The 26,010-nt window shown below is 31.4% G+C and overlaps 3 protein-coding genes across 5 annotated transcripts; 1 reads left to right on the top strand and 2 right to left on the bottom strand.

Moving 5' to 3' along the window:
• Positions 1-206: 206 nt before the first annotated feature.
• LOC126770665 (uncharacterized) lies at positions 207-15,244 on the bottom strand. The gene is made up of 4 exons (XM_050490174.1): positions 14,790-15,244; positions 6,044-6,178; positions 3,303-3,489; positions 207-2,332 (listed from the first exon to the last, which is right to left on the bottom strand). The coding sequence occupies exons 1-4, from the start codon at positions 14,962-14,964 to the stop codon at positions 2,275-2,277; spliced, it is 555 nt and encodes a 184-aa protein (XP_050346131.1). The 5' UTR covers positions 14,965-15,244; the 3' UTR covers positions 207-2,274.
• Positions 15,245-16,848: 1,604 nt separating this feature from the next.
• Positions 16,849-23,547, bottom strand: LOC126770506 (E3 ubiquitin-protein ligase SMURF2). The gene is made up of 12 exons (XM_050489921.1): positions 23,260-23,547; positions 23,123-23,161; positions 21,955-22,096; positions 21,504-21,604; positions 21,156-21,405; positions 20,665-20,877; positions 20,448-20,548; positions 20,110-20,342; positions 19,721-19,915; positions 19,343-19,582; positions 19,008-19,195; positions 16,849-18,754 (listed from the first exon to the last, which is right to left on the bottom strand). Exons 1-12 carry the CDS (start codon positions 23,312-23,314, stop codon positions 18,106-18,108), a joined length of 2,406 nt encoding a protein of 801 aa, XP_050345878.1. The 5' UTR covers positions 23,315-23,547; the 3' UTR covers positions 16,849-18,105.
• Positions 23,548-23,671: 124 nt separating this feature from the next.
• LOC126770618 (probable isoaspartyl peptidase/L-asparaginase GA20639) lies at positions 23,672-25,779 on the top strand. 3 transcript variants are annotated; one of them, XM_050490107.1, is made up of 7 exons: positions 23,672-23,747; positions 24,250-24,390; positions 24,466-24,662; positions 24,744-24,857; positions 24,986-25,154; positions 25,263-25,364; positions 25,455-25,779. In XM_050490107.1, exons 1-7 carry the CDS (start codon positions 23,732-23,734, stop codon positions 25,625-25,627), a joined length of 912 nt encoding a protein of 303 aa, XP_050346064.1. In that variant the 5' UTR covers positions 23,672-23,731; the 3' UTR covers positions 25,628-25,779. The 3 variants fall into 3 exon arrangements, with proteins under 3 accessions (XP_050346064.1, XP_050346065.1, XP_050346063.1); XM_050490108.1 differs by lacking the exon at positions 23,672-23,747 and adding an exon at positions 24,024-24,107 and having other exon boundaries at positions 25,455-25,778; XM_050490106.1 differs by lacking the exon at positions 23,672-23,747 and having other exon boundaries at positions 24,119-24,390.
• Positions 25,780-26,010: the final 231 nt, after the last annotated feature.

Below are 26,010 nucleotides of genomic sequence, written 5' to 3'. Positions count from 1 at the left end.
CTAGAAATTAACTCCTAATTAAGAATATACTTAAGAGTTTAATGTACTATTGTAGTCCCGTTATTATATTTCAATGATGAATTTCATTAAAATCGCTCAAACAGTTTAAACTTGCCTAAGAACGAATCATAACAATTTTTTTCATATTTATAATATAATTTAAGTAAGAAATATGACGTGAAGGTAAGGCTACAAATAATAAAACATTTAAATCTTATACATTTATTTAAATGGAGATTGGAGATATTAAGTACACATAAATATTGTAAAATAATTTATGTACTTTTAAGTACTAAAAATAAGTATAAGTTAACATCGTTCGATACACCATAAAAATCTCATTTGCACCTCAAACAAAAATAAAATAAAATTGTAAAGAGATAATACATAAACAGTTAATATTAACTTGATTATTAAAATATAGTATGCTTATATGGCTAACTTGTGATTCGCTTAGCTAATTTTTTTTTATATACATTCGTAATGATTTTAATCTGTATTTTTCATTGTTTTATTGTAATTCGAAATAATATATTTGAATATTGCAGAGAGCCTAAAGTACAATTAATATCAATTATATTACCCTATGTTTTAAATTAAATGCTATAGGTACAGTCCATCAATACCGAGTCGTATATTGTTGAACAGAGACAAAGGCATCATGAAATTTATCACACGTTTGAACAAAATGGTATTCGTATAGACATTTTTTTTTATCTGTATTCGAAATGTCGCGATTTGACATAAACAACCTACACTTAACAACTAATCAGGACGGTCTCAACACAAAACTAACACAACATTTATAGTATGAATTATAAAAAAAAGACTAAACTTAAGCTAATTCCAATAAGGGTATTTTAATTATTTTTTTTATAAATAAATATTAATAACCTCAACAGATTGTAAATAAAAGGTAATTAGGGAATAGGCATAATTGTTTTCGATCGTATTAAATACGTTGATTATTTTCATAAATCATAAAATATATATTGTACAAAAAAAAGTTGAATTAATAAAAATATTATACATGAAAACTATTAATGTATATTCTTAATACTTTCAATTTGTTTACACTGTGTTTTATGTTTTTGTTTTTTTTTTCATATAAGTGATGCCACTCTCGAAAGTTGAATATCGTATTACGTACCTATGTGTTACATAAGTAAATAACTGTTATTTGATGACAAATACATATAAAGATATAAGTTGAAAATTGTGATGATTAACTAACTATATCGAAATTGTTACAGTTTTAATAATATTATTTTCTATAGAAAATTTAAAATCTACGATTAGGAAGAGTGTTACAATGTAAAATTATTATAACATATGTGAATACAGAGTAATCAGTAGTTTGTACGAAATGAACAAAGAGAATCGTCCAAAATTTCACATTCATATTTCAGTTGAGGTTTTTTTATGAATTTTAATGAATGCTAAACATCAATAACAAATAAAAACCGGTACATAGCTATGAAAATATTTTGCGACAGTGTTGCCTATTCTTAAATATGTACATATTCTATTGAAATGTACATTTTGTACATAAACAATAATGTAGGCGACATTTTAGATTTGAAATATCGAAAATACATATTCTACAATTCAATGCCATTAAACAACTTTATTATTGAAAAACGTTTATATATGGACATTATATCTAATTTTAAAACTGGACGATAATTTGGCCACATGTCTTCTAAATTACCATTATCATCTACCAAAACTATATTGTATGAATATTGATCATGTGTATAACATCAAGAAAATATATCTGTAATTTATAATTCTACAATTAAATAGAATTACATTATAGTTCTAAATTGAACACTTTACAAAAAATACATACGACATAGACAATATGTACATAAAAATTGTCTTGTTGTTTTTTCAAACATAAGTCGGGTCCTACACGTGCAGCTTAGAAATTAAGTCAAAAATAAAAATAAAATGTAAATAAAATATCACACATATAAAACTGCCGCATATAATTTGTACCGTAAAATGCAATTCAACTAAATATAGATATATTAAATAATATACCTGAAGTCGGTGTCCTTTTTTGTTTGAAAGATATCGTTTCCATTACCGAAACAAAACCGGTTAAATCCCTATTTATATTATTTAAAAAGGCGATTGTCATAAAAATAAATTCTATCTTATATAATTTAAGTATAATCGTCCGTTTGAGATTGAAAATATTTTTTACAGGTGGACATTAATGTTTCAGAATTTGTTTACAAGAATACGTATTACTTTTTCATCTTTTGTTTACGCCACAGACGGTCGACCATCAAGCATTTTGTCACTTTCTTCTGCACTGCTCAAACTGCAAAAAATAATGATTATATTGTATGAGCAACGGTTAGAGAAAGTTCTATTAAAACATTTTCAACAGGTTTTGACATTTTAACAACAGATAAATTATTTGTAGTTATAGAAGAAATATAAGTGTGTATAATCATCTGTTATGTGTTTTTAATTATCTATGGATGTTTATTTTCTACGATCATTTTAATAGAAAGATTTAAATCATAAGAACTATCAATGTTGTAAACATATATAAATGTAAAATTATAATCAAGAATTAAGAAAATTTATAAGAATATTAGTGTGACTAAATAATTGATATAAGTGATCTGTAATGCACGAAGCTCTTGATCACGATCGCGTCACACATCTGTGAAACTATTGTAGAGAAAACTCAAAACTCTACGTAACACGTGAAAAGTAAAAAGATACCTATATTAAAATGTTGATAATGATTACTATATATCAAAAATCAAGCACCAAAATAGCGTTTTACTTTAAGTTGCTTTACAACATTTTTCGACCGAGCGTATCAATGTTTTTTTAAAAAATAGTTGGACCGCATGACAAAGATCTTGAAAATGAAGTTCCTAGTATTCATGCGATGTGTAAACATCATAAACAATAGAGTTCGACACGTGAACCTTAGCTTCGCCTGAGGATTATATCACAATAGATACTGTCCTTTGTACTGTAAAATAAACACTGATTTCTCAACTAGCGATATTGTAAGTGAAGTATGTGATATTATTAGTGTAATGTGGTATATGAAGAGCCTGTTATGAAACGAACGATATCAAACGTATTGACTTCATTTTTTATGAAAATATAGAAACTTATAGACAAATACTCTTAGAACTCATACATGGAAATTAGGTAGCAATTTTTTATAGTAATGTCAAAATAATTTAAACATTGATTGTGTATAGAAACAACAAATTCAATGTTGGAAATGAATTCTGACCAAGATTGAGTTAAGTCACTCTTACCATTCCTTGTTGTCCATAAGGTTTCGCATTTCGTCATCGGGCGCGGGGGGTGCATCTCTAACAGGCGCGTACTGAGCAGCAACCAACGGGTCCGTTGATGGGTTGAGCGCAGTTAGTGCAGCAGCACCGCTAGATGGTGCCTCCTTGCCTCCTCCCCAACGAGCCGACCAAGCCCATCCGCCTACTCCTATGGAAGAAATTATTATAAGACTTTGTTTATTTTCCTTTGAAGGTATCGTAGGTATCGCTTCGTAGGTAAGGTATAAATGAAATTATAACAATGTCTCAATTCCACTGAGTATGACGGTCTCGTTGAAGCAGTGGATATCTACATAGCTGCAGATATCGAAGTTACCGGTTTCGTTTGGACCAAAAATGGAGTTAAAACGTTGGCACATCTGTTTCTCGAGAACCACCTTATTCGATTCTGGGCGTGTCTTGATTGTCGTTCCGTTAAACAATAAGAAAATAGTTTGTGCAACTGTGTTTGCGCCCATCCTTGTACACAATAATATCTCTTACGCAGTTGGCTAGTTATTAAAATTGGCCGTCGCCGACGAAATTTTGTCAGGAGCACATTACTCAATTTCACAAATAAATAGAAATAATTAAATTGATGTATAGTGAGGCTATTCATAAATTTAAACAAACAGTATAAACGCTTCAATTTTATTCATATTTTTATTCTTAACTTATATCAGTCATTTTATTAGATAGGTAACTAGTTACAAATAAAACTTGAAAGAAATGTTTTAGCGAAATTTTTAATCATTAATAATATTGAAACCGTTAATTTATATCATGTTTATAACCCAAAAATCTTGGTATAATACTTGGCATGGGTTCAATACAATCTGATTCAAAATTGGCTCGGTATAAAAAACTTGCCCTTTATATTTCTTTTCGTTGTTTCCGTACATGCATTCGTTAAATCGTATTTGCGCGTCACGTTTCGAGGATGTTTCCGAACAGAGAGCGAAGGGCGTTTTGCATAATAAAATGTTTACCTTCATATTCATAAAGCAAAAACATGCAAATCGTATAACGAGAATAAAAATTATTAATCAAAATAAGTATTAATCATAAATAATGAATGAACAAACAATATGATCAAATTACAAAGATATTATCAAATTACTTTTCAGAATATAACATTTCAAGATATTATGGCTATTAAACTTTTAAATACATCGAATAGACTTTGTTACTAGATCGAAGCGACGTAACATTGAAATATATCACGCGATGTCCTTGGCCACATGATAAGCTTAAAGGAGAAAAAAAAATCTATTTTTTTCTTAATTATTACTTATACCCATCCCATACCGGTTAGCATCTTACAATAATTACCGTATGAATATTAATAGGAAAAAGTAGATATTTTCTTTAATAATCTATTATTTCTCTTCTACTTTCGTGGTGACTAATTTTAACTCATCTTCGCAATCATAATTCATATAAATAAGATACAAAAAACAGTAATACGCGACGTTTTAAAGTTTTAAAATTGGAACTTCATTATCGACCTTTAGAAGTAACAGTTACCGATAAGCGTCTTTAAATATATGTATAAAATACGGTATTAAAATAATTAGAATTACTCATAAGTTTAAAAATAAAATTGCAAACACTTACGACCTACATGCTGGAAAAGCATAACCTTAATTTAAAAAAAAGACAAGTTCAAACCGAAAGACTTGAAACATTTGTATGAGCCAAGTTTATATTTAACGATAATAAATAAGTGTTTTGTAAATAAAGATTATATAAAATAATTTACGTATAAATATAATCTATAAAAATATATGGCAATCAGATAACTTACATGAAATTTTAATTAAACCGATAGCGGAAAGGTCAAGGAAAACAGCGTGATTACTTACTTAGTTGACCTCACACACACCTGATAGACATGTTTTATCAAATTGACAGATTTACATCTAGTTTTTTTTTTTAGAAAATACCGCTAGTTGCCGTTTATACTTAACTTTAAAAAAATATGCGAATTATTTGTTACATGTACACATAAAATATTTATTTATTAGATTATCCAACAGCTTGTATATGAAAATATTTTTATATGTATTATTTTTTATTTTCGGAATCTTTGAATTAAAAAAAAATCATTGTTGCTTGTCGTGTTATGCCAGTGCAAGTCACAACTCTCAGTCACATATGTCACGCGGGAGTCTAAAACGAAGCTAAGGACATCACGTCACATATACGAATGAATCTTTGTTATAAATATAAAGCAGAATACGAGAAAGTTCCATGTGGTATAATTATTCTATTTATTTTTAACTAGTTTTCGGCCTTTAGTGGCAGGGGCGAAGTCATTAGGTAAAGAAAAGGAACCTATGTCCAGGGTCTTTTTTTTCAATCTTTTTTTTTATATCGCTAGAAAAACGCGTTACGCGTTTCCCCCACGGGAACAGTGGGGCGGTATGTGGGGCTCGCCGGTGTCCAAGGCGCCGAGTGCGCCCTGAACATCGGAATACCCACTAAAAAACCAGCGGTACCCTTTCCGTCTTGACGAGGAGCGCCACGGGATCGCTTACGCATGCTACCGTGACGCTCTGACGAGGGTAGTAACCCTGTCCTATCCTTACCTCATACCAATTTTATTCAAATTCAGTGTAGTTGTGTAGCCGTGAAATCATAATAAACAGTCAGGGTTAATTTCGAATTTATAATATAGATTTCTCTTATCCGTGTCTCTTAGTATAGAGTAAAATACTAACCTGCAAATAGCAGTCCGAGACACAATATAACACCGCCAGCGATGAGGGCTCCGAACCCGTTATCGGAGTCTTGTGGCGTGGGCGTTGCAGGCGAGTTAGAATACTGAACACCACCAGCTATTAGAAGTGCAAGACCTGCAAGAGAAAATTACCTTTTAAAATCCCGTATATTGAAATATGTCTACTATATCACTAATAAAAAAAAAACGCAATTAGAACTAGTGATAAGACTAATTTGAATTTCGCCAAATACAAAAAAAAACGGTCATAATTAAAAGGACATCTTATATAAATATAATCTAAACTATTAATTATATGTATACATTAAACTTTAGAGGATTTTTAAAAGTAAGTTTTTATTCTACAATTAAAAAGAAAATACGATAATTGGTATACATTTATAATGATGAATGATTGTGTTGTTATTAGGATTGCAATTAAAACCTGAATATATACATTGAAAAAGTTTAAAATGTACAATTCCATTATTGTAACATGTCATACAAGCGTAATGCTGTAAAACGTTGATTATATACTGGCGCTATTTTCAGAATTTTTGGCATTTGATCGAATAACAATGTCCATTAAACACCGGATACCAAACAAAACGAATACTAGGTCCATTCCTAATCACCAATTATAAATAATTGCATTTTTGTGATTTTTTTATTTACCAAAAGCTAGACGAGAACGTTTGCGAACTAGATTTTTTTTTACGTAACTCGAGACAATAACCCGTTTAAGAATTTATAAAATACTTGTGATCCAATTCAATACAAGGAGAGAAAACATTTAGTAATTGTCGCCGTTTATGGAATCAAGACTTAAAAAAAAATCAAATGCACATACATGCGTGCTTGTTCAAACAGGTATTACCAGTGCAAGTTAGGTCCTAAAATAGTTTTTTAACAGTCATAATTGTAGTCATGAGAAAATTTTATACATTATAATAATATAATTGCTATGCACAATCCAATGTCAATAAAAACATTCATATTTTCTTTTTAGATTTACAAATATTGTATAGTTATTTGTTTACAAATATTTCCAATCAAGGTAAAAATGATTATTAAGAAGAAGTAAGGATATTTGTTCAATTCAAATTTTTACTGAAATAACTTCCTCTTACCATTTCCGTCATACTTATGAAACAATTTTCTGAAGTTTATTCGGTAAGTTTTTATTATAAACAAAACTCAATGTGCCTCTCTACTTATATATAATAGGTAATATATGTAGGTACAGTTATCAGTAATACAAAGTGATTCATGTATGATTATGTGCAAATGATTTGTTCAAATAATGGCTGGTAAACCAGGTCAAAGATCTTTTAAGAATTACGAGACGGCTGTAAAAAAATCTGTATACCGATTCATTATAAAACCTGAGTCAAACATGGAAAATGCATGCATTCATTTTGGCAAGCTTTAAGCCAAGTCAATTTAAATACTTGAAGTTGTGATTGCTATTTGTGTCTCTTTTATATAATTAAGTTAACAATAAATATAAGTAAAAGATTTTTAGTTTTCAAAATTTAACTTTTATTACGAGTTTTTAATTTTACATGTACGAGATAAAATTTACATCAATTAATTATTTCACATAAAAATATTGGTGAGTAGATATTATAATAACATATAAACTTAGTATACTAGATTGTTTTGACACAATAACAAATCCAGTTGCCAATTAAATTGTTAGGTTGCATTGATTTCAAATTCAGTTTCAACTTTTGTTATATATACATATATATATATTGTTACAACATACAAAAACATCCTTAGACGTCGCAAAACATTTTGTAACTCTATATCAATAAAAAGTAGCCCATTTGTTCGTTTTTGTTTTATCTGACCATTAATGCATCAATTAAACTGGAACACAGTTGTAATTGGTGAGAGAGTAACTGCTGAGTTTTCTGCAGATTCTATTTACATTTAATATAATCGTATAGAATGTCGATTCAAAAGTGTTCATAAGAGCCTGGTTGAATAACGTATATTTTGATTGATTTATTAAAAACTCATTTAATTTATGTAAATAATTGTTTTGAATGATATTGAAAAATAGTAAAAATATTTCCCATTTATATTTAACAGTAAAATAATGAATGGAAGTTAAAATTAACCGCTTATACATCATTCAGTTAAAATTCTCGCAATGACCCAGTTAGAGCATAAAATAACCCTCGAGCATTCCTAATGAATATCGATTTCACGACACTGGTTTGCGTTAACCGCTTCTTTATATCCCAAGGATAGGTTTATAAAAATACATATAAAATAAAGAATTATTTTAAAGAATAAAAACGAAATGAGCATTTTAAATATATGAGTAATTATGGCGTGTAGATTGGGAAGAAGCTTCTTAAATATATTTAACAAATAATTTGTTAAAGTATATTTAGATTAAGTATAAGTTAATTAGGATATATTCAAAATAAAACAAATTAGTAGTAAAAAAAACATTTTAAATACTAAGCTTTTATATGTAAACACTGTTTCGTGTCTATGCAGATGATAGCCTAGGATTTTCTAACGGACATAAATTTGCATTATCATCAGAAGAGGAAGTGGTTCTAATGCAGCTTGCAAGATTTGAAAATGTTAAATGCTTGTAAAAAAAATTCAAATTTTTAAATACATAAATACAAATATGATTTTGATTGTTAAATTTTTACAAACTTTTAGTAAGCTATTTATGTATTAAATTCATTATCAAAATGAAATACTATTTATAATTAACTACGTATTAAGTATCAAGAGAATGTTGCCAATATTTTCAATCATGTTCATTCCTATAATTACTACGTGTTCATGAATTTTATTTATTCACTATCAATTGAAAATTTAGTATTAGAATTTAAAAAAAATAACATTAATAGTCAAGGTTAACGGAAACAATGTAATATAGTTTACATTAACTGTAATCACTAAATAACCAAAGTCATTTGCCATTACGGTTTACTATGAGCTGAAAGACATTATTCCTAAGATTATTGTTGGCTATGAGTTCCAAATCTGATCGATGTGCACGCTTTATCTCTTTTTTTCTTTATGTTATAGGTAGGTAGGACAGACAAATGTTCCACCTGACAATGGTAAGTGGTCACCACCACTCATAGATGGATGTCCGATAACATGATGGTGGTGTATGCTCGTCGTTCCGAGCTTGGAGTTAAATACCTGAAACTTTTACCGCAAGTTTCTAGCTAGCTCGAGCCTTATGACTCGCTATCCTTTTCTACACCGCACATCAGAAAGCGATAGCAATAGTTTCAGTCTTGTCAAATTAAGTAGTTTTTAAAAGTAGCTAAAATTGTGTGCAACAAAATCGGCATTAGTGAAAACAGCACTTAGACTTGACGTGATTGAAGTAGCAGCCTGTCAATGTCCCACGCTAAGGCGTCTCTTTTGACACCAACCACGGTGCTCCAATGCGGATGCTGGTGGATGACGTATTTGGTAGATTTTCCAGTTTAAAGTGCAGTTTTGTTACTAATTGTGTAGAATTTTATATTACTTAGGACATTGAAGTAACTTAAATAAAATTAAAAATTTAATACGGTGCCAGAGACCGTTATCAACTTAATCATGCAAAGTTGAGTTTTTAATGATTCTATTATTGAAGTATTAATAATAGTGTCTGTTTCTCAGTATTTTTAAAAGTAAGTATTTATTTAATTTAAAATTAAGGTAGATGTAGAAATGGGCTACTTGATGGTAAGTGTAACCACCGCCCATGACAGTAGCGCTGTAAACAATATTAACCATCCCTTGACAAGGCGTCATATATCCGTTATGCCTGTAATTGTAATGGCTCACTGACCCTTTAAGCTGGCCACAGCAATACAATATATAAGAACACATGATAAGTGGCTGTTGGGTGGTAGCTACCCAGACAGCTCCCCTACATCGCCAAACCAAGTAAATGTCATAAGTGCGAAGCACTCCCATTACTTAACAAATATTGACATTTGCGATCTTTGTTGTATAATGTGGCTCTTGTTTTGATTGTCCAATGAAAATATAATAAGTTTTTAGATGTATGTATTTAAAATAATAAAATAGTATATATATATGTATATATATATACGTTAGGTTAGGTTAGGTTAGGTTCCTTTATAATATATATTAAGAACCTTGTAAAGTGCTACTCGTTACTAAAAAAGGATAACATCAAATTTTAAATTCATCAAAAAATATTATTTTAATATACTAAGGAAGTGTTTAACAAAGGATAACTAACAATATTGACTGACCCAATTCGAAACACGTCACCCCTTATTTAGGGCCAAGGAAACCGTTATGGATGTCTTTCTTTTAAAGAAAGCGGCCAGTTATAGTTAGTTTGCATTACAGTAGCGTGGTAGCAAAGATAAGCCCGTGCGTATCGTATACCATTAGCTATAGTCCTATATGGTATCGAGTGTCCGGTGCGGCGCTTGCGACCGCTGGTGACTCATCCGGTGGCTGCGTTGTCGGATCACGAATTCTACGTTTTATATAGGAGACATGTACTGTCTAGACATAGCAATATAAGTAATTGTAATAAGAACGAGTTATACGAAGTAGTAAGACTAAGAAAAGACAGGGTTGGTTAAATTCTATTCACACTAATATTGTAAATAAAATTAGGACTTACTTTATAAGCAAAATGTGAAAATATATAGTTCTAAGAAATCTTATTGTTATGTAACAGAACAATGATGCGTTATCGTGACTCAGAAAATGGCGTAACTTTGTGATGTAGTTACTTCTATTAGCCTTCAGAATCTTTTTACTCTTATAGGCACACGAAGGTCGACAAACTCGTCTGCGGCTCCAACACGTTTCCGTAATGTAAGTAAGTACCTCTTACTTCCTCGCTCCTTGCGATAAATTGGTTGTATTTGATTCTATAAACTATAAAGTTCATTTATTTGAAATTATCAACTTCTTTTTTCTTCTAGTCTTTTTGCTATAACAGGTGTAAGTTACCTTAATCGTGACTAATTTATCATTATTGTTATATATGTATAATCAGATTTATTAAATGTAAGGTAGAAAGTCCTTATTATACTTCTATTTCGGATAGTATGTTATTTTGAGAGTAATTACCGAACATTCTCAGTTAGACAGTGACAAGTTGTCATTGTTTCCAGTTATTTTATCACTCTTTTTTGTTAACTCACCGTCATTATGAATATAAATTGCTTATTAATGGCTTACTGGTAATTACTCCACAAAAGTTTATTTAAATACCGTTTGCATATTTCTTTTACAAATATTACTATTAACATGTACAATTGTGTACATAATTATAGGGATTTTATTTATAAACTTTTTCCTGAATTTTGCTTTCTTACTTCCGCACTTAAAGGAGGCAAACGAAAATTTTGCTTTTATTTCTTAATTATCTTTGGGTTTGACCTATCTTCTGTTAAAATTGTTTCTATCTAGTAGATTATTTAGGATTTAATTGTATTGAGTATTATTTTTTTAAATATCTGTTTCAAAATGTCTATCTGTTTTGAATATCCACGCTATTGCATTATTAGTGTAGCATTAAATAAAAAAAAATTATTTATGATTAAAGTTGAGATTATTTCATAAGACTATATAAAAATGCAGGTTTGGTCATTAAAAATTGATATGTAAATTACAAAACGATCTTACAAAGTTTAATTACTTCAAATCCATCGTATCTTGCCTCTCGTGTCTATTATTTAATGTTTATAAAAAAAAAACACATCAATTTTAAGATTTATGATATATCAAAACAGGTTCTGCAATAATTTAGAAGATAACAATCCACGATGAACTGGTTTGGTTAAAAAGCAAATTAGCCGACAGTTTTTAAGAGGAAAGAGACGGGAATCTAACTCGATGTATTAAAACACTTCCTTAATAAAATATGATTTATAAAATATCTAAAATAAAATCTTTCACCTCTTACGCACTCATTCTTTCTGGACATTACTTGCATCTGTATAATTAGTTCACAACGGAATTGCGGTTACAGTGAGTTTTATTTGATATATCTGAATAAAAGGCAAATAGACAGTTATAGATGTTATATCATACAATGATTGTCGTAGTTTGAATGGTCACATCGCAAGTGAAAGCCGTCTTTCGGTACTAATGTTTCTCCGCCCACTCCTTCAACCTACTACTTCCGCTGGCACGACCCATTTTCGCAATCACTCTAGATTTGGCTTTATGCGTTTTAATCGCAGCCTAATGAATTTCATTCACTTATGCTTCAAAAACAAATGCATTTTACAGTTTCTCAATGTATACAGAGTAGGGTTATGTGGAATCCAGTCCAGGTAGGTACCACCAATCATCGGTGATTCTACCACCAATAGGCCGTGTTCCGTATTTTTTGTTCCTGTTTGTACGATGAGTGAGCCATGTAATTATTACTAATTCCAGGCACAAGGAACATAACATCTTAGGTCCTATTGTTTTGAAGCATAGGCGTTAAGTTTTTTTTTATAATCATATTTACAGGGCAATTCATTTCACAAAGGGTTTTTCACTTTATTCACATTCATAAAGGGTATTTATCACTTACCATCAGGGCCATATCTATTCAAAATTAAGTAAAACGTTTTGAGGATCACTTGAATACACGAGATAATAATCGGATACTAAGATAATCTCATCAACGCGACATGCCCTAAAATGTTTCGATTTCTTATTTATTAGTAAGCTTATAATTTCAATAAAATATAATAGAGAACAGATTAAAATCTGCCGACTATATACCTTCGTTTATTATCCTGTGGCTTCTGTCTTTATCAATATTTTATTTAGTTTATTAGTTCTCTCAAAATACTTAAAGCTATTGTCACTTTGTCATTGACGAGTTTCATTAAAAAACAACAATATGTTTCCTCGCGATAAATGCACACAAAATGCGTATTTTCTGTCTCTATATCAATAATAATAACGCTAAAAATTAAACTTACATATATTTTATGTACATACATGGCTCCGTAAGTTTCATTATATGTATAAATGACGTCATCGCTCGGTACATGCTTCAGTGTCGGTAATAATATTCAAGGATGTTGTGTTGGCGCTATACAAGTTGTCGTACCATTATAATTTACGCCCAGGAAACGGAAGGAATAAAAGGAAATAATAGTAAATTCATTCATTACAATTTTTTTTAATATTTTTTTTCTAAACTGACCGATCTGACTTTGCACGCGTAAGATAAGATTTAATCCATTACTAAACCAACGAGACATTACTATTTGCCAATGATCGATTCCGTATCCCATACTGCGCTATAACAATATTCACCACATATTTTTTCGTGCATTTAGTAACAAACATATTTCTAAAACTACTGATTCGATATGCTAAGTAAGGGAAGCAATACTAATCAAAGTAAAACATTTCAAATTAATAGATTATTTTTTTTAGTTTTTGATACATTTTAATACTTTATGACAACAACACTAAAAAACTGGTTAGTGTTAATAATATATAAAAGATACACATATGTTACTGCTAACTTTTCTGTTTTATTTTGGAGACCTAAAAATAGCTCATATAAAGGTTTTATGTATCTGTTACTTTCACACAAATTATTTCTCTACAACCATGATAGCATATTAAGCTAAGCTCCATAGTCTGTCTAACTTTAAAATATAAGCTAGAATGATTTGTAAGTTCTATATCAGTCAGATTAGCAGTTTTTACATTAAAATGGGAAAACAACGAAATCTTACTTCTTTGTAATTTTATGATACTTGTGTTTGCCATATATAGTAGTATCTAAATATTATTTTATAGCATTCCAGAGTATGGCTATGCTCTAATTCAGATGTGGTTAGTTACATTTATACTAATTGGTGACTGACAATGACTTTGACTGACTCGGTGATCTAGTGGCTTAATGCAAGGCTGCAGACCCAGAGGACCTGGGTTCAATTCCCAGGTCGGTCCAATTAAAAGTTATTAGGTTTTTCTGTCAGATAATTCCGTGCCTCGGAAAGCACGTAAAGCCGTTGGTCCTGTGCCTTAACTCTTTCCCGTTATGTCAGATTGCTGTCCCATCGGATTATGAAAGTGAGAGAGGAGAGAGAGCACCTGTGTTTGGGTACTATAATATCTCCTGCGCAGTTAGCTAATCTCTCTGAAATTGGCCACCGTGGCCAAAATCGGTCTGGAGGACATATATATTTTTATTAATTGGTCTATTAGAATTTGATTTATTTATTGATAATCCTACATAATAATGATAATAAATGAATTTATACTGGCAGAAATATAACACTAAGGCTTCGCTGACATGTATTATTGCATTAGATACTAAGTAAGCATGTAAGATACAGTGACAAAATCGAGGATGAAAGTCCATTATCAATGTTCAGAATTTTGTAAAAATACTATACATATTTAACTTGACTTAATAATCTTTGGCCCACTTTTTGCTGTTCACACTGTCTCATCTTCATGTTATTTCTGTTTTGTTAACATACATCATAAACATGTATTTTGATTCAGGCAGCTACCAAATATTATTGAGTTGAACACAATTTTAATTGTTGAAATATTAATATTTAGATATGAAATAATTTATTCATATTCATTATACTTATTGATGTCCTAGGATATATATTATTTAACTGGTTAGGTTTTAAGATAACGCAAACAACTACTCCAATTCTTGTTAAAAATATTCATTTTTCAATTAGAATTAAACAATGTTCAAACTTAAAGTTTTTAGGAATGAAATGCTTGCTCACCTATGATAAACAAAGTGCTGCCGAAGAGGCACAGAGCCAGTCGAATGCACACTACCCGGTTCAAGCTACTTGTCACCCTTCGTGAGAAGTAGCTGATAGGGCAATTCCAGCGTTGTTCATTAGGTTGCTGTTCATAAGTCACCGTCGTTGGCTGATAAACCGCACTAGCAGGCATTCTGATTATTTTTACTAAAAATAACGCACAAAATTGTTTCACCACTTATACGCGTACGCACTTCACTGTGAATGAATCACTTGTGATAAATATCGTATAATAATATACGTATTCAATATATGACAAATGCAACTTGATTATTGCCTACTAAATTGTGGTTACTTTAATGAAGATCTGTGTGTTTATATGCAGCGTTATAAAACAAAGAGATTTAGGCTGACGTTAGCCATCGAAATGGTCGCGATGCGTTGAGAAACTGACATACAGTTGATACAGTAACCACAAAAACGATCTACCCCAAATGACGTTAATGACAAAATTTGACAGTGACAATATAGTCTATGGTCGTTACGTTCAACTACCTACCTAATCCACATTGGGCAAAATATAATATAAACTATAGAAAAAAGCTGACGCACCGAAGAAAACGCTGCGATTTATTGTGCTAAATAAATGCAATATAAGTACAGTCAAATATATAGGGTTATAAACAGGATCAACCTCGGAATAAAAGACAAGAAGGTAAACATTTGTGCAAACCTTTATTTTTAGTTTTAATGTTAAAATAAAGGATTGTATCAATCGAGGCCTTAAGTTCATTGCGTACACTGAAAGAATTCGTCTGTTGCATAATATAATCCTTACATATGAAATTGGCGTTTTGTACGGGACGAATATAAAGTCAATTTTTTTTTTAATTTATCTAATTAATCAAAGTATGCACCGTTGTTATCTATGCACTTTTGCCATCTCATATGTAATTAATTGATCCCTTTACTAAAAAGACCATGGGGCGAGAATCAATAAACTCTTTGAAGGCGGTATGGACTTCCGCGTCGGAGTTGAATTTTTTTCCTTGAAAGAAGTTGTCCAAATTCCGGAAAAAATGTTAATCTGTTGGAGCAAGGTCCGGGGAGTACGGTGGATGTCGCAGACATTCCAATTTTAGCTTATCTAACTTAGTGGTTGTTTGTCGTGAAGCAGCAGTGGCCTAGAGCGATTGACCAATCTCGGTTGTTTAGCAGCTAGTAATCGTTAAGCTAGATTTTAGAAAGCTGTAGTGAACGACACCGGCGCTAGTCCACCAAACAGTCACACGTAACTTTTTCTGAGTCAATTTTTGTTTAGGGCAGAATTTGGCTGGGTCTCTAGGGTTCAGCCATTGCGACGAGCGCTTCCGAATATCGGACAGTATCCACTTTTCATCACAAGTAATGATTCGATTTAAAATGCCTTCATTATTATATCGGTTGAGCAAAGTAACACAGCAGTCGACGTGTGTGTGCAAGTTCGATTCACTCAATTCATGAGGTACCCATCGTTCAAGATTTTTACTTTCCCGATTTGCTTCAAGTGGATTAATACAGTTTTATCACTTACCCCGAAGCCTGCAGCTATCTCTGAAGTGCTTTGTGATGGATCCGCTTCCACAATAGCCTTTAATTCTTTATTTTCCACTTTGGTTTCCGGCCGTCCACGGGGTTAGTTCTAAAGGTCGAAATTTTCAGAACAAAAACGTTGAAACCAAAAACGTACCGTGCTTTCTTTTGCGACACCAGCGCGGTACACATCATTAATTCTTCGAGCTGTTTCTGCAGCATTGGTGCCACGGTAGAACTCGTACTCGTAAATATACTGATATTTCATGTTTTCCATTGTGCGGTAATAAGCGACGCCAAAGAAAAAAATAAATGAATGACTGTTTTCAAAACTCAAATGTACCAGCTAAATGAATTTATAAAATTGAATTTGGAATTCTTAACCAAAGAGGAGATATTTCAGATTAAAGTGGTCAGTACGCCAAAACGCTAATTTCATATGTAAGGACCTAATAAGTTGTATTGTAATTTGTAATGGATGGATAGGTAAAAGAAAAAACATAGCTAATATTGTGCAAAAATATCATAGTTTATTTTGATGCAAGTTTGTTACCATTAAATCATTTTACATAATATCTAACAGTCATACTTTTCTAAAGCTAAATCTATGTTGTTATTTAATAGGTAAAGGCACTCATTCTTGTTATAAATATTGAATATAAACTCATGTCACCTCTTAAAAATATTTTTTACAATGATACATTTATGACTATGCTTATGTAAAATTGTTGAATAAATGTAAATTAAATAATTACCTAAACTGAATAATTAATTTGTTAATTGTAAAAGTATATACATATTATATTTATAATTCCTGTTTTCAAATAGTAAGGCACCTTACTAGCAATTGCCTCAAATCCAATAACTTAGTATTAAAAATAATTTAATACCTTGTAACAGAACACATAGCTTGTGCTTTGTACTGCAACAACCAGTGACAAACAATAACACTATTATTATCATAAAACGATCACAAATTTTATTATTACGATCATTAAAGGTTTTTTTCTAATCTACTATATATAACTTATTTGTTGGAAGCCATTATTAGGCCGTATGGTATTGTTACTACAAAATATTAGCATTATTTATGATTAAGTTATAAAAAACATGTACAAGCAGAACACATTTTTAATATAAATTAAAAATTGGTTCAATTATATAGAATATTCTTTAAAGAAAATTTTAAAATGAGAATTTTGATACATTTTTTATATAATTACACAATAAACTGCTTCTTAATACTAAGACTTGAAAGTATACCTTTATTTGAGCATTGCACATTATTAGTATTAGCAAGACTTAAACAGTGCTTGAAACATTCTTCAAATGCAAAAAATGGTAATGTTTCTTTTTTCGAGTACAAATGATTTTAAAACTCAATCGATAATAAATAACTTCGAAACGTACATCTTTAATAATAAGTTAAAAATAATGGAAGTACTTCTTAACTGTAAGGTATATATTATATTATACTATGGGTAATATATTTTTTAACAAAGCTATAACTGATTCATTAGTGTAAATTTTTGTATACAATAAATTTTTGTCAGACTTTACGTCTTTTTTTTTATGCAAAAACTTTTCATTTTTTTTAATTTTGTCATGTCATTACAATCAATCCTGTTACTTCAGTCTCATAAATTGCTTATTTTTTTCGTTTACTCTTTCGTTTTAATCTATTCATACAGCTGTAACCATACAGCATGTAGCTATGTACAAATATAGGATACACATATCAGAGACAAATAAGTGTATAATATCATTCAACTGCAAATCCAGCAGTTTCTAGAACAGCTTGTTTGAGTTTGTCGTGCAGTTTCTCTTTATTTGGATATGGTGGAAGATCGAGACGATTAAAACAAGTGTGAGCTTTTGGCAGCGAATCCGGTGAGGCGTCAGCTACCAAATGAAGAGTAAATAATCTCGGAGCAGCCGCTCCCGTCGAGCCTTGTAAAGCGCGGAATCCTGCGAGTGGAACTCTTCTAGAACCAGTTACGAATTGTAACAGTCTAGCTCGCATTTCAGCGTCGAATTCTTCAACTATTTCCCAGAACCAACCGACGATTGGCGCATCTGGATTTACATGCTTTAAACGAGTATGTCGACGCCAGTCAGCCGGGTCGAGATCGGCTCTACCAGCGAGCAAGGGCTGCAAGTCTCGTGGTGATAATGGTCGGAGGAGCTGTGGTGGAATGATATCTGCGAGTCCACGCTGTAGGGCGAGCCATTGACGTTCAGCACCTCGTGTGAATCTATGAGCGACATATAGTCTCACGTAGTCGCGTTTATTAGCATCCGATACAGGTTCATTGGTACCACCCGGCCTCAATTCCACGCTTCGTACAGCTCCGAATGATGAACACTCGACAGAAAAGGTTGTATCAATAACGCCAGCTATACTATTTTCTCTGAAATGAAAAAAGCTATTTTAATAACTGTATTTTTGTTATGTATGTATATGATAGGTGATAATTTTTTATGTTATCCTCATATTCATTTTTTTATAATTATTAATTATTTTTTCGTACATTCATTTTAATAGTAACATGCGATAGATTAAAATGGTGTGCTGTTTTGATAATATAAATATTGTATTTCTTAATGTATTATCACTTAAATTCTTTGAACACATGGGTTTTTAAAAATGAATTCTATACTCACAACATCCAAGACAATGATCGATGTAGTTCAGGATCCACATCGCGTATATCTCGTAATGTAATGGGTCTGCCAAGCAACTGTTTGTAGAAAGGAGCAGTGAAGGCTGCATCAAGCTGATGTCCGTGAAACAAAGCCACACCCAATATGCGACCCGCAAAGTGGAAATATGATAAATGCTCAGGGTTAACCTGGAATAAATTGTTTTTTTTTTTTAGTTCATGTTGTTTATCTATATAATTGTAAGCTTACATACTTTTATTGCCACATAATTAAGTAAAAATGTAAATCAAAAATCTTATTAAAATTTATAATATTCGTATATTTTATTAACTTACGCCTGAATCTGCATTGATTTGTAGCGCGTATCGGTCGTCTCCCGAACTTGCATATTGAAAAAGTCCATAGTGAGGATTAAATAATTCCCTTCCCAATAAATGTAACCATTCTCGGGCAACACCACCATAGTCTAGTCCCTCTTCACCGCGAAACTTCACTAGCAATCGTTTTCGCAACTCTTTGCCTCGTAACTTCATCACGAGTCGGTACGATTCTTCCAGTACTTCGTTACGTGATACCTAAAAAAGGGTTATTAAAATATTCAAATCAATATATATTTGCAATTCACAAGCTCACTTTAGTGTCCGATGTAAGTCTATGTGCAGTGAAAACTATGTAGATTATATTTGTTACTTAATTGTAGCATAAAATAGTACTTCAATTCGACAATGTCCAGTTTGTGGCTGCAGGGCCTGCAATTCGGCGCGCAGGACCCGTGCTTTGGCTGCCAAGTCGCGTTTATATTTCGGCAAAGCGTCAGAGTCGGGTGGTTCGCTACTGGCAGGAGTAGACGTTGGAGCAGCTGGCGGCGGGCTAGAAGTTGCAGGAGGAGCTGATTCTGTCGGTGGGGTCTGCATAGAATATGAATAAATAATTTTGAGTTGGTCATAAGATAATCTGAAATTTTATATATAAAAATTATTAGAGTAACCACAGCATTTCTTTGTGAGATTAACATTTCAATTAAATATATAATATTTGAAATGACTTGATGAGAAAAAGTGCCCACGAAATAAATTATAATGTGTTCAATTTGAAGACGTACGAGGCGCGCAGAGAGCGCGAGACGGGGGTCGGTGAACTGCGTGGTACGGTTGTTGTGGTCCACAAAATACGGGCGGCCGGACGGCGCGTAGCGCATCTCCCAGCCGGGCGGCAAAGGGCCGGCCGCGGCCGAATGGTGGCGCAGGTGTTGCGGCACGCGCGGGTCGTGCCACGTCGACGCGCCCGTCACGCTGTTGTAAAAATACACCTGACCTTGCGCTGTCGTTCGCATCTCTGGAAACGAATGGAATTGAACAACTTTGTTAAATTCATATTTTCCAATCATACGAATATATTCTAGATATACTCTACTATATTTCTTTCAAACGAATAACTTACCATATCCAGGTGGTAGATCTGTTGCCGCTATTGGCGTAACAGTAGACGCCGGTGTTGGCGGCTGTCGACTTCGAACTGCTGTTTGTGGTTGCGGTTCTGGTCTGAAATTCAAGATTATTGATAACAACCTCCATTTTCATCTATCTTGCTTGGTGGTTAAGGGAAATATCAAACTGAATATAAAAATAATCGATGTTATGCAATCAATTAATTTTACCTCAATGATATTGAAGCTGCATGGCTGACGTCACTTTCTGATGTGGGTGAGGATGGAGTAGCAGGTGACAGAGGTGTGGTTGGAGTGATAGGACTAGTAGGTGCTGGTGAAGGTGATGAAGGCGGTGTAGAAGCTGGTAGGGGTGATGCAGGGTTCTGTTCTGCAGGACGATCCCATTGTGTACGACGCAATGCGTGGTTTACATAGTACGGCCTGAAATATAAAAATAATTCTGGTCAAGAAAACTACTTAAAATGCTGAAAATTAAATGTATTATAAATAAAATAAGCTTAATAATGAATATTAACCTAACAAATATTCTCCTTTTCTCCTAATCCTCCCTTCATCACATTTATGTCAATATGTCACTGAATGATTCTTACATTTTTAATATTTTAGTTATTTGTAGAAGCTGTATCAATAAAATAATGATTCAGTTTTGATATCAATTACCAATACTAACAATATTTATAGTTAAATAAAATGCTTACCTGCCACTGGATGTAAATCTCTCCTCCCAATGTGGAGGTAGTGGTAAATTTGAACTGCTAGAATTAACTGGTGGGTCTCTGGGTGCGCGAACATCGCCAGCTGGGCCCACCACTGCTAGTGGTGACCCTTCACCAGCGGCGGATGCAGGTTCTCCTCTCGCACTATCACGGGATAGCAAAGATACAATCACTTGACCTCGTACTCCACATGTCTCTCCCGAATTGTCTTCGCACAGTTCAAGGCATTGATCTGAATAAAGTGATAATTAATTAGTAAAATAATTAATTTAATTGTTTTTATTTCATCAATACTTAGAAAATCATTATTAAATAAAATTTATGACTTACATCCTGTGTCTTTTAATTTATGTACTGTAGAGGGCAGAATACGAACACAACCAAGAAAACCAGAACCCTGTCGTTTGTGAATTTTACGTTCATTCCATACACTGAAAAAATATTTTTCTTTCATTTATAGTAAACAAAAACATATTTTTTTTAAGATATGGGTGTAAGCATTGGAAGACAGTGCCTACTACATGTTTCTGAAAGTTTGAAGGGACAGCAATGGGACATAACTGACAAAAAAACTATGTCTTAAAGAGCTTTCTGTGGCATGGAACCGAACAGTGGCAATGTCCTTAGTATGGGCTTCTCCTGAAATCCATTAACAGAAAAACCCTTTAATGTTCAGTGACTTTAACTCCAGCTTTCTAACCAGAGAACCTCATCATCTGTAGCTTACATAGTTAGCTGCTAGACAATATTAAGATATACGTTAAAAATATTCCATATTTACCTTATAGTAATTCCATCTCCTTTAGTTAGATATAGGTCATAATGTGTATTCCATTTAGGATCCAATGTAGCTTTAACAGCATTTGTAGAGTATACTTGGCCACTGCCATCTACTGATATTTTTGCAAAAGGATCTGGTAATCCTGTAAAAATAAGATAATGAAGAAGCTTAAAAAAGAAGAAAGTTATAATACTATTTTTCAATAATTTACTCACAACTTGAATAATTAAAATAAATACTTGCTGACAATTAATTATTTTTAAAATTAACTTCAAGTATATAGATGTTACGTATATAATTAAATAGAGGAAAATTAATCAAAAGTAATGCATAAAAGGCAAAAGGTAATGCTTTAGAAGTAATATACCCATCAAAAACATAAATGTGAAATGAGAGCCAAGTTCAATATTATAATATGCCTTGGTTGTTCACTTCAACGACAAAAGAAATGAGATCTAAATAAGTGCCAAGTTCAATGGTCAGTCCTGAAATTTATTTATAACAACATAAAATATTTTATAACAGCTTAAAATATCATTTCTTTTTATAAATTAGGATAACATATTGAAGCCTAAGGTCCGATTTGGCTAGTTCACATATACGAATTATTATTAAGTACCTACTAAAACAGTTATGGAAGAGCCCTATGTTCGATGGCTAATTTCTACCAGCAAGCCAAACTTTCTGAAGAATAAAATAAGAACTAACAGCTTCAGAACTTGCGAAGGCTATAATATAATTATATGAGCTTTGTATGTATATATGTACTGTTATGTGCATGTTGAATTATAGAGGATACCAGATTAGATAGGGGCAGGATTAGGTCAACTGTATTGAGACAGGATATTTAAATTGGTTATTCCATATATCAATTCACTATAATGCAAAAAATATGTAAGTTTTTTTTATTATTTTATAATACTTATTTGCATGAAAATATGTTTATACAATTGTATGTTTATACAATGATCAATTACATATAAGTATGCTTCATATTAGTAAAACAAATACTCATAATAGTCGAATACTGAAACATGAACAATAAAATATGTATTACCTCCTAATGTTTTTGTATCATATGATTGCAATACTTCCTGTGAAATTATTCAATACGAGTAATAAAATTAGCTACAAAAATAAATGTTTATATAAAGATTTAAAAACTTACGAAATAAATCTCTCCGCACTAAATTTCTTGCGCACAGAACTAAAAAGAAAATAATCACGTTAATTAGGGAGTGACAGTCATTCTAAAATTCACATCAAGTTTTGGAGCAGAAATCAGTGAAAGGATCAATTACTTACTTGTTAGTCGAATTTTTAGAGCTCCATATTTACGATTCGACACAGGAGTTGACATTATTCTTTATATCAACTTATCATCACCGTAACAATTAATTCTTTATTATTAAATATCGTATTTAATTTACTAACTTACAGACCACCATTTTTATTCACATCTATTTTTTTAATTGCCAGTTGCCACTTGCCCGTTACTAAGTTGCCAGCATACATTCCATATAATATTCTTATTATTTTATCTTATTCTTTAATTAATTAATGGGATAATTAGTATTCTAATCCCAAAATACTACTAAACATTGAGTAAAACTAATAAAGCTTAATTGCGATTTAAGATTGAGTGCAGGTCATACCATAGACTGCAATTTAAGGAGCAAATGTCAGATTTGTTTTCATTAAATTTATCAGACGGAAATGTTCTCTTTCTCTGTGTTTACAAAAAAAAAAGAACTAAAAATACAAGAACTAAGAGTCTATGATTGCCTACCTAGGTACCCAGTAGCCTAGTACTAGTATTTGATATTTATATATGTATGTAGTATTTATGTATGTATCAATCACGAAAGTTTAAATATGTACTTAGTTTTTAAAACTTATCATCATTATTATTTTTATATACTGTCTTTATGTTTATTTATGTCTTATTCACAGTGGTGTTATAAGTATATAACTATTTTTTATATATAAGGTTTTTATTAATATACCTATCATTTTCATTGGCTACTAATGTCGCTCTTATTTTAATTTTATTTAACATATAAATAGGGTATCGATACTACATACTGAATAATGCACAGTTTTATTGTTATTTGATAAACATTTTGTTTGTCTGATAACATTTGTATGTTATCGTGAGTTTACTTATAATGTACATCTTTTATATTAATACCTAATAGATAGTGATACAATACCGCACATTAAAGTAACATTTATTTAAAAATCTTAAAATGGAGCCTATTATTATTGTTCACGGTGGTGCTGGAGACATTCCAGAAAGTCGTGTTCAAGGGAAATTAAATGGAGTTAAAGCATCTGCAGCTGCTGGCCAAAAAATTTTAGCACAAGGCGGTTCTGCCTTAGATGCAGTAGAAGCAGCAGTTGTACTCATGGAAAAAGATGAATATTTTAATGCTGGTTGGATATATTTCATTACATGAATATATTTATATATATATATTTATTTGATTCTAACTCTTGACATGTTTGCAGGCTATGGATCTGTTTTAAATTTGAGAGGTGAAGTAGAGATGGAAGCTAGTATTATGTGTGGGAATAATCTTGATGTTGGGGCAGTTACTCTTATTAAAGATTTTCTTCATCCAATAAGTATTGCCCACAAAGTTCTTACAACTTCCCCTCATTCATTACTGGGTGGTGAAGGTGCTAAAATATTTGCTTTGGAAATGGTGATATATTTTATAAAATAAATCATAATAGTATTGTAAGTTTTATTATAATTTATGATATATTGTGATATTTGGTTCTAGGGATTCCCAATGGTTCCTCCTGAATCCTTAATAAGTGAAAATGCGAAAAATGCTTTATGTGAATTTTTAAAGCATGGTGAATTTGGTAGAACTGAAATAGGACTAAAAGATGAGGTAGTATTAAATAAATATTATTTGTTAATGCCAATCAAATTTAGAATTTAACTGCATAATTAATTAATTGATATTTAATATATAAAAATTAAATCTCTATTTAATTTGTTTATTGGGTTATTTTACAGGGTGGTGTTGGTACAGTGGGTGCTGTTGCAATAGATTGTAATGGCCATGTAGCTGTAGCTACTAGTACTGGTGGCATGAGTGGAAAAGCTGTTGGTCGTATCGGTGATACCCCACAAATTGGTAGTGGTACTTATGCTGATGATAATATTGGAGGAGTGTCTACAACAGGTTTGGAATGTTTTTTATTTTTACAATTAATATATAAATACAATAAAAAAATTAACAGTTTAAATAATATCAATGAGAATAAAAGATATATTGTTAATTTTTACACAGGCCATGGGGAATCTATTCTTAAATATTGTTTAGCACATAGCATAATCAAGCTAATGCAAAGTGGTTATGATGCAAATACAGCAACTAAGTTAGCCATCAATGGTAAGTGGTTTTTCAAAAAAAAAAACTTAAGTGAGTAACAGAGTACTAAAATTTTATATTTAATTATTTATATATTCTATTGTCTGGCAGGAATGACTGAACGTCTAAAAAATACAGCAGGTGCGATAACTCTATCAAAGACTGGTGATGTTGGCATTAACTTTAGCTCAAAAAGAATGGCTTGGGCTTATATTAAATCAAACAAAATATTTTTTGGAATAGAAAAAGATGAAATTCTTGAAGAGGATTATGTGACTGCATGAGAGTTTTTTTTTCACTATAATATAAATATATATTTCTATCTTATGCACATTGGAAACATTGACTGACACTCTTTTTGTTTTGATAAAATTATGACTAATAAATGTATAGTGATATTTTTCTAGGATATTTTTGACTGGTTATATTATTAATAAAGAAATTTACGATAAAAAAAAATTTGATACTTATTGTTAAATAATGTCATAATTATTAATCATTTTTGCTTACGATAAGCCTTTTTTAGAATTATCGTACACTTCGAACGTAAAAAGGCGTGATGTGATAGTGCATTTTTATCGTTATAAAATAAAAAAACTATTTAATTATTTCTTTAGATAGCACTTATATTATACATGTTATAAAATAAGAAATATACACAAACGGT

The sequence above is a fragment of the Nymphalis io genome, chromosome 9 (assembly GCF_905147045.1).
Source record: "Nymphalis io chromosome 9, ilAglIoxx1.1, whole genome shotgun sequence".
Taxonomy (NCBI): Eukaryota; Metazoa; Arthropoda; class Insecta; order Lepidoptera; family Nymphalidae; genus Nymphalis; species Nymphalis io.
Note: the sequence above shows the minus strand (reverse complement) of the source record. Positions and strands in the feature narration are given on the sequence as shown.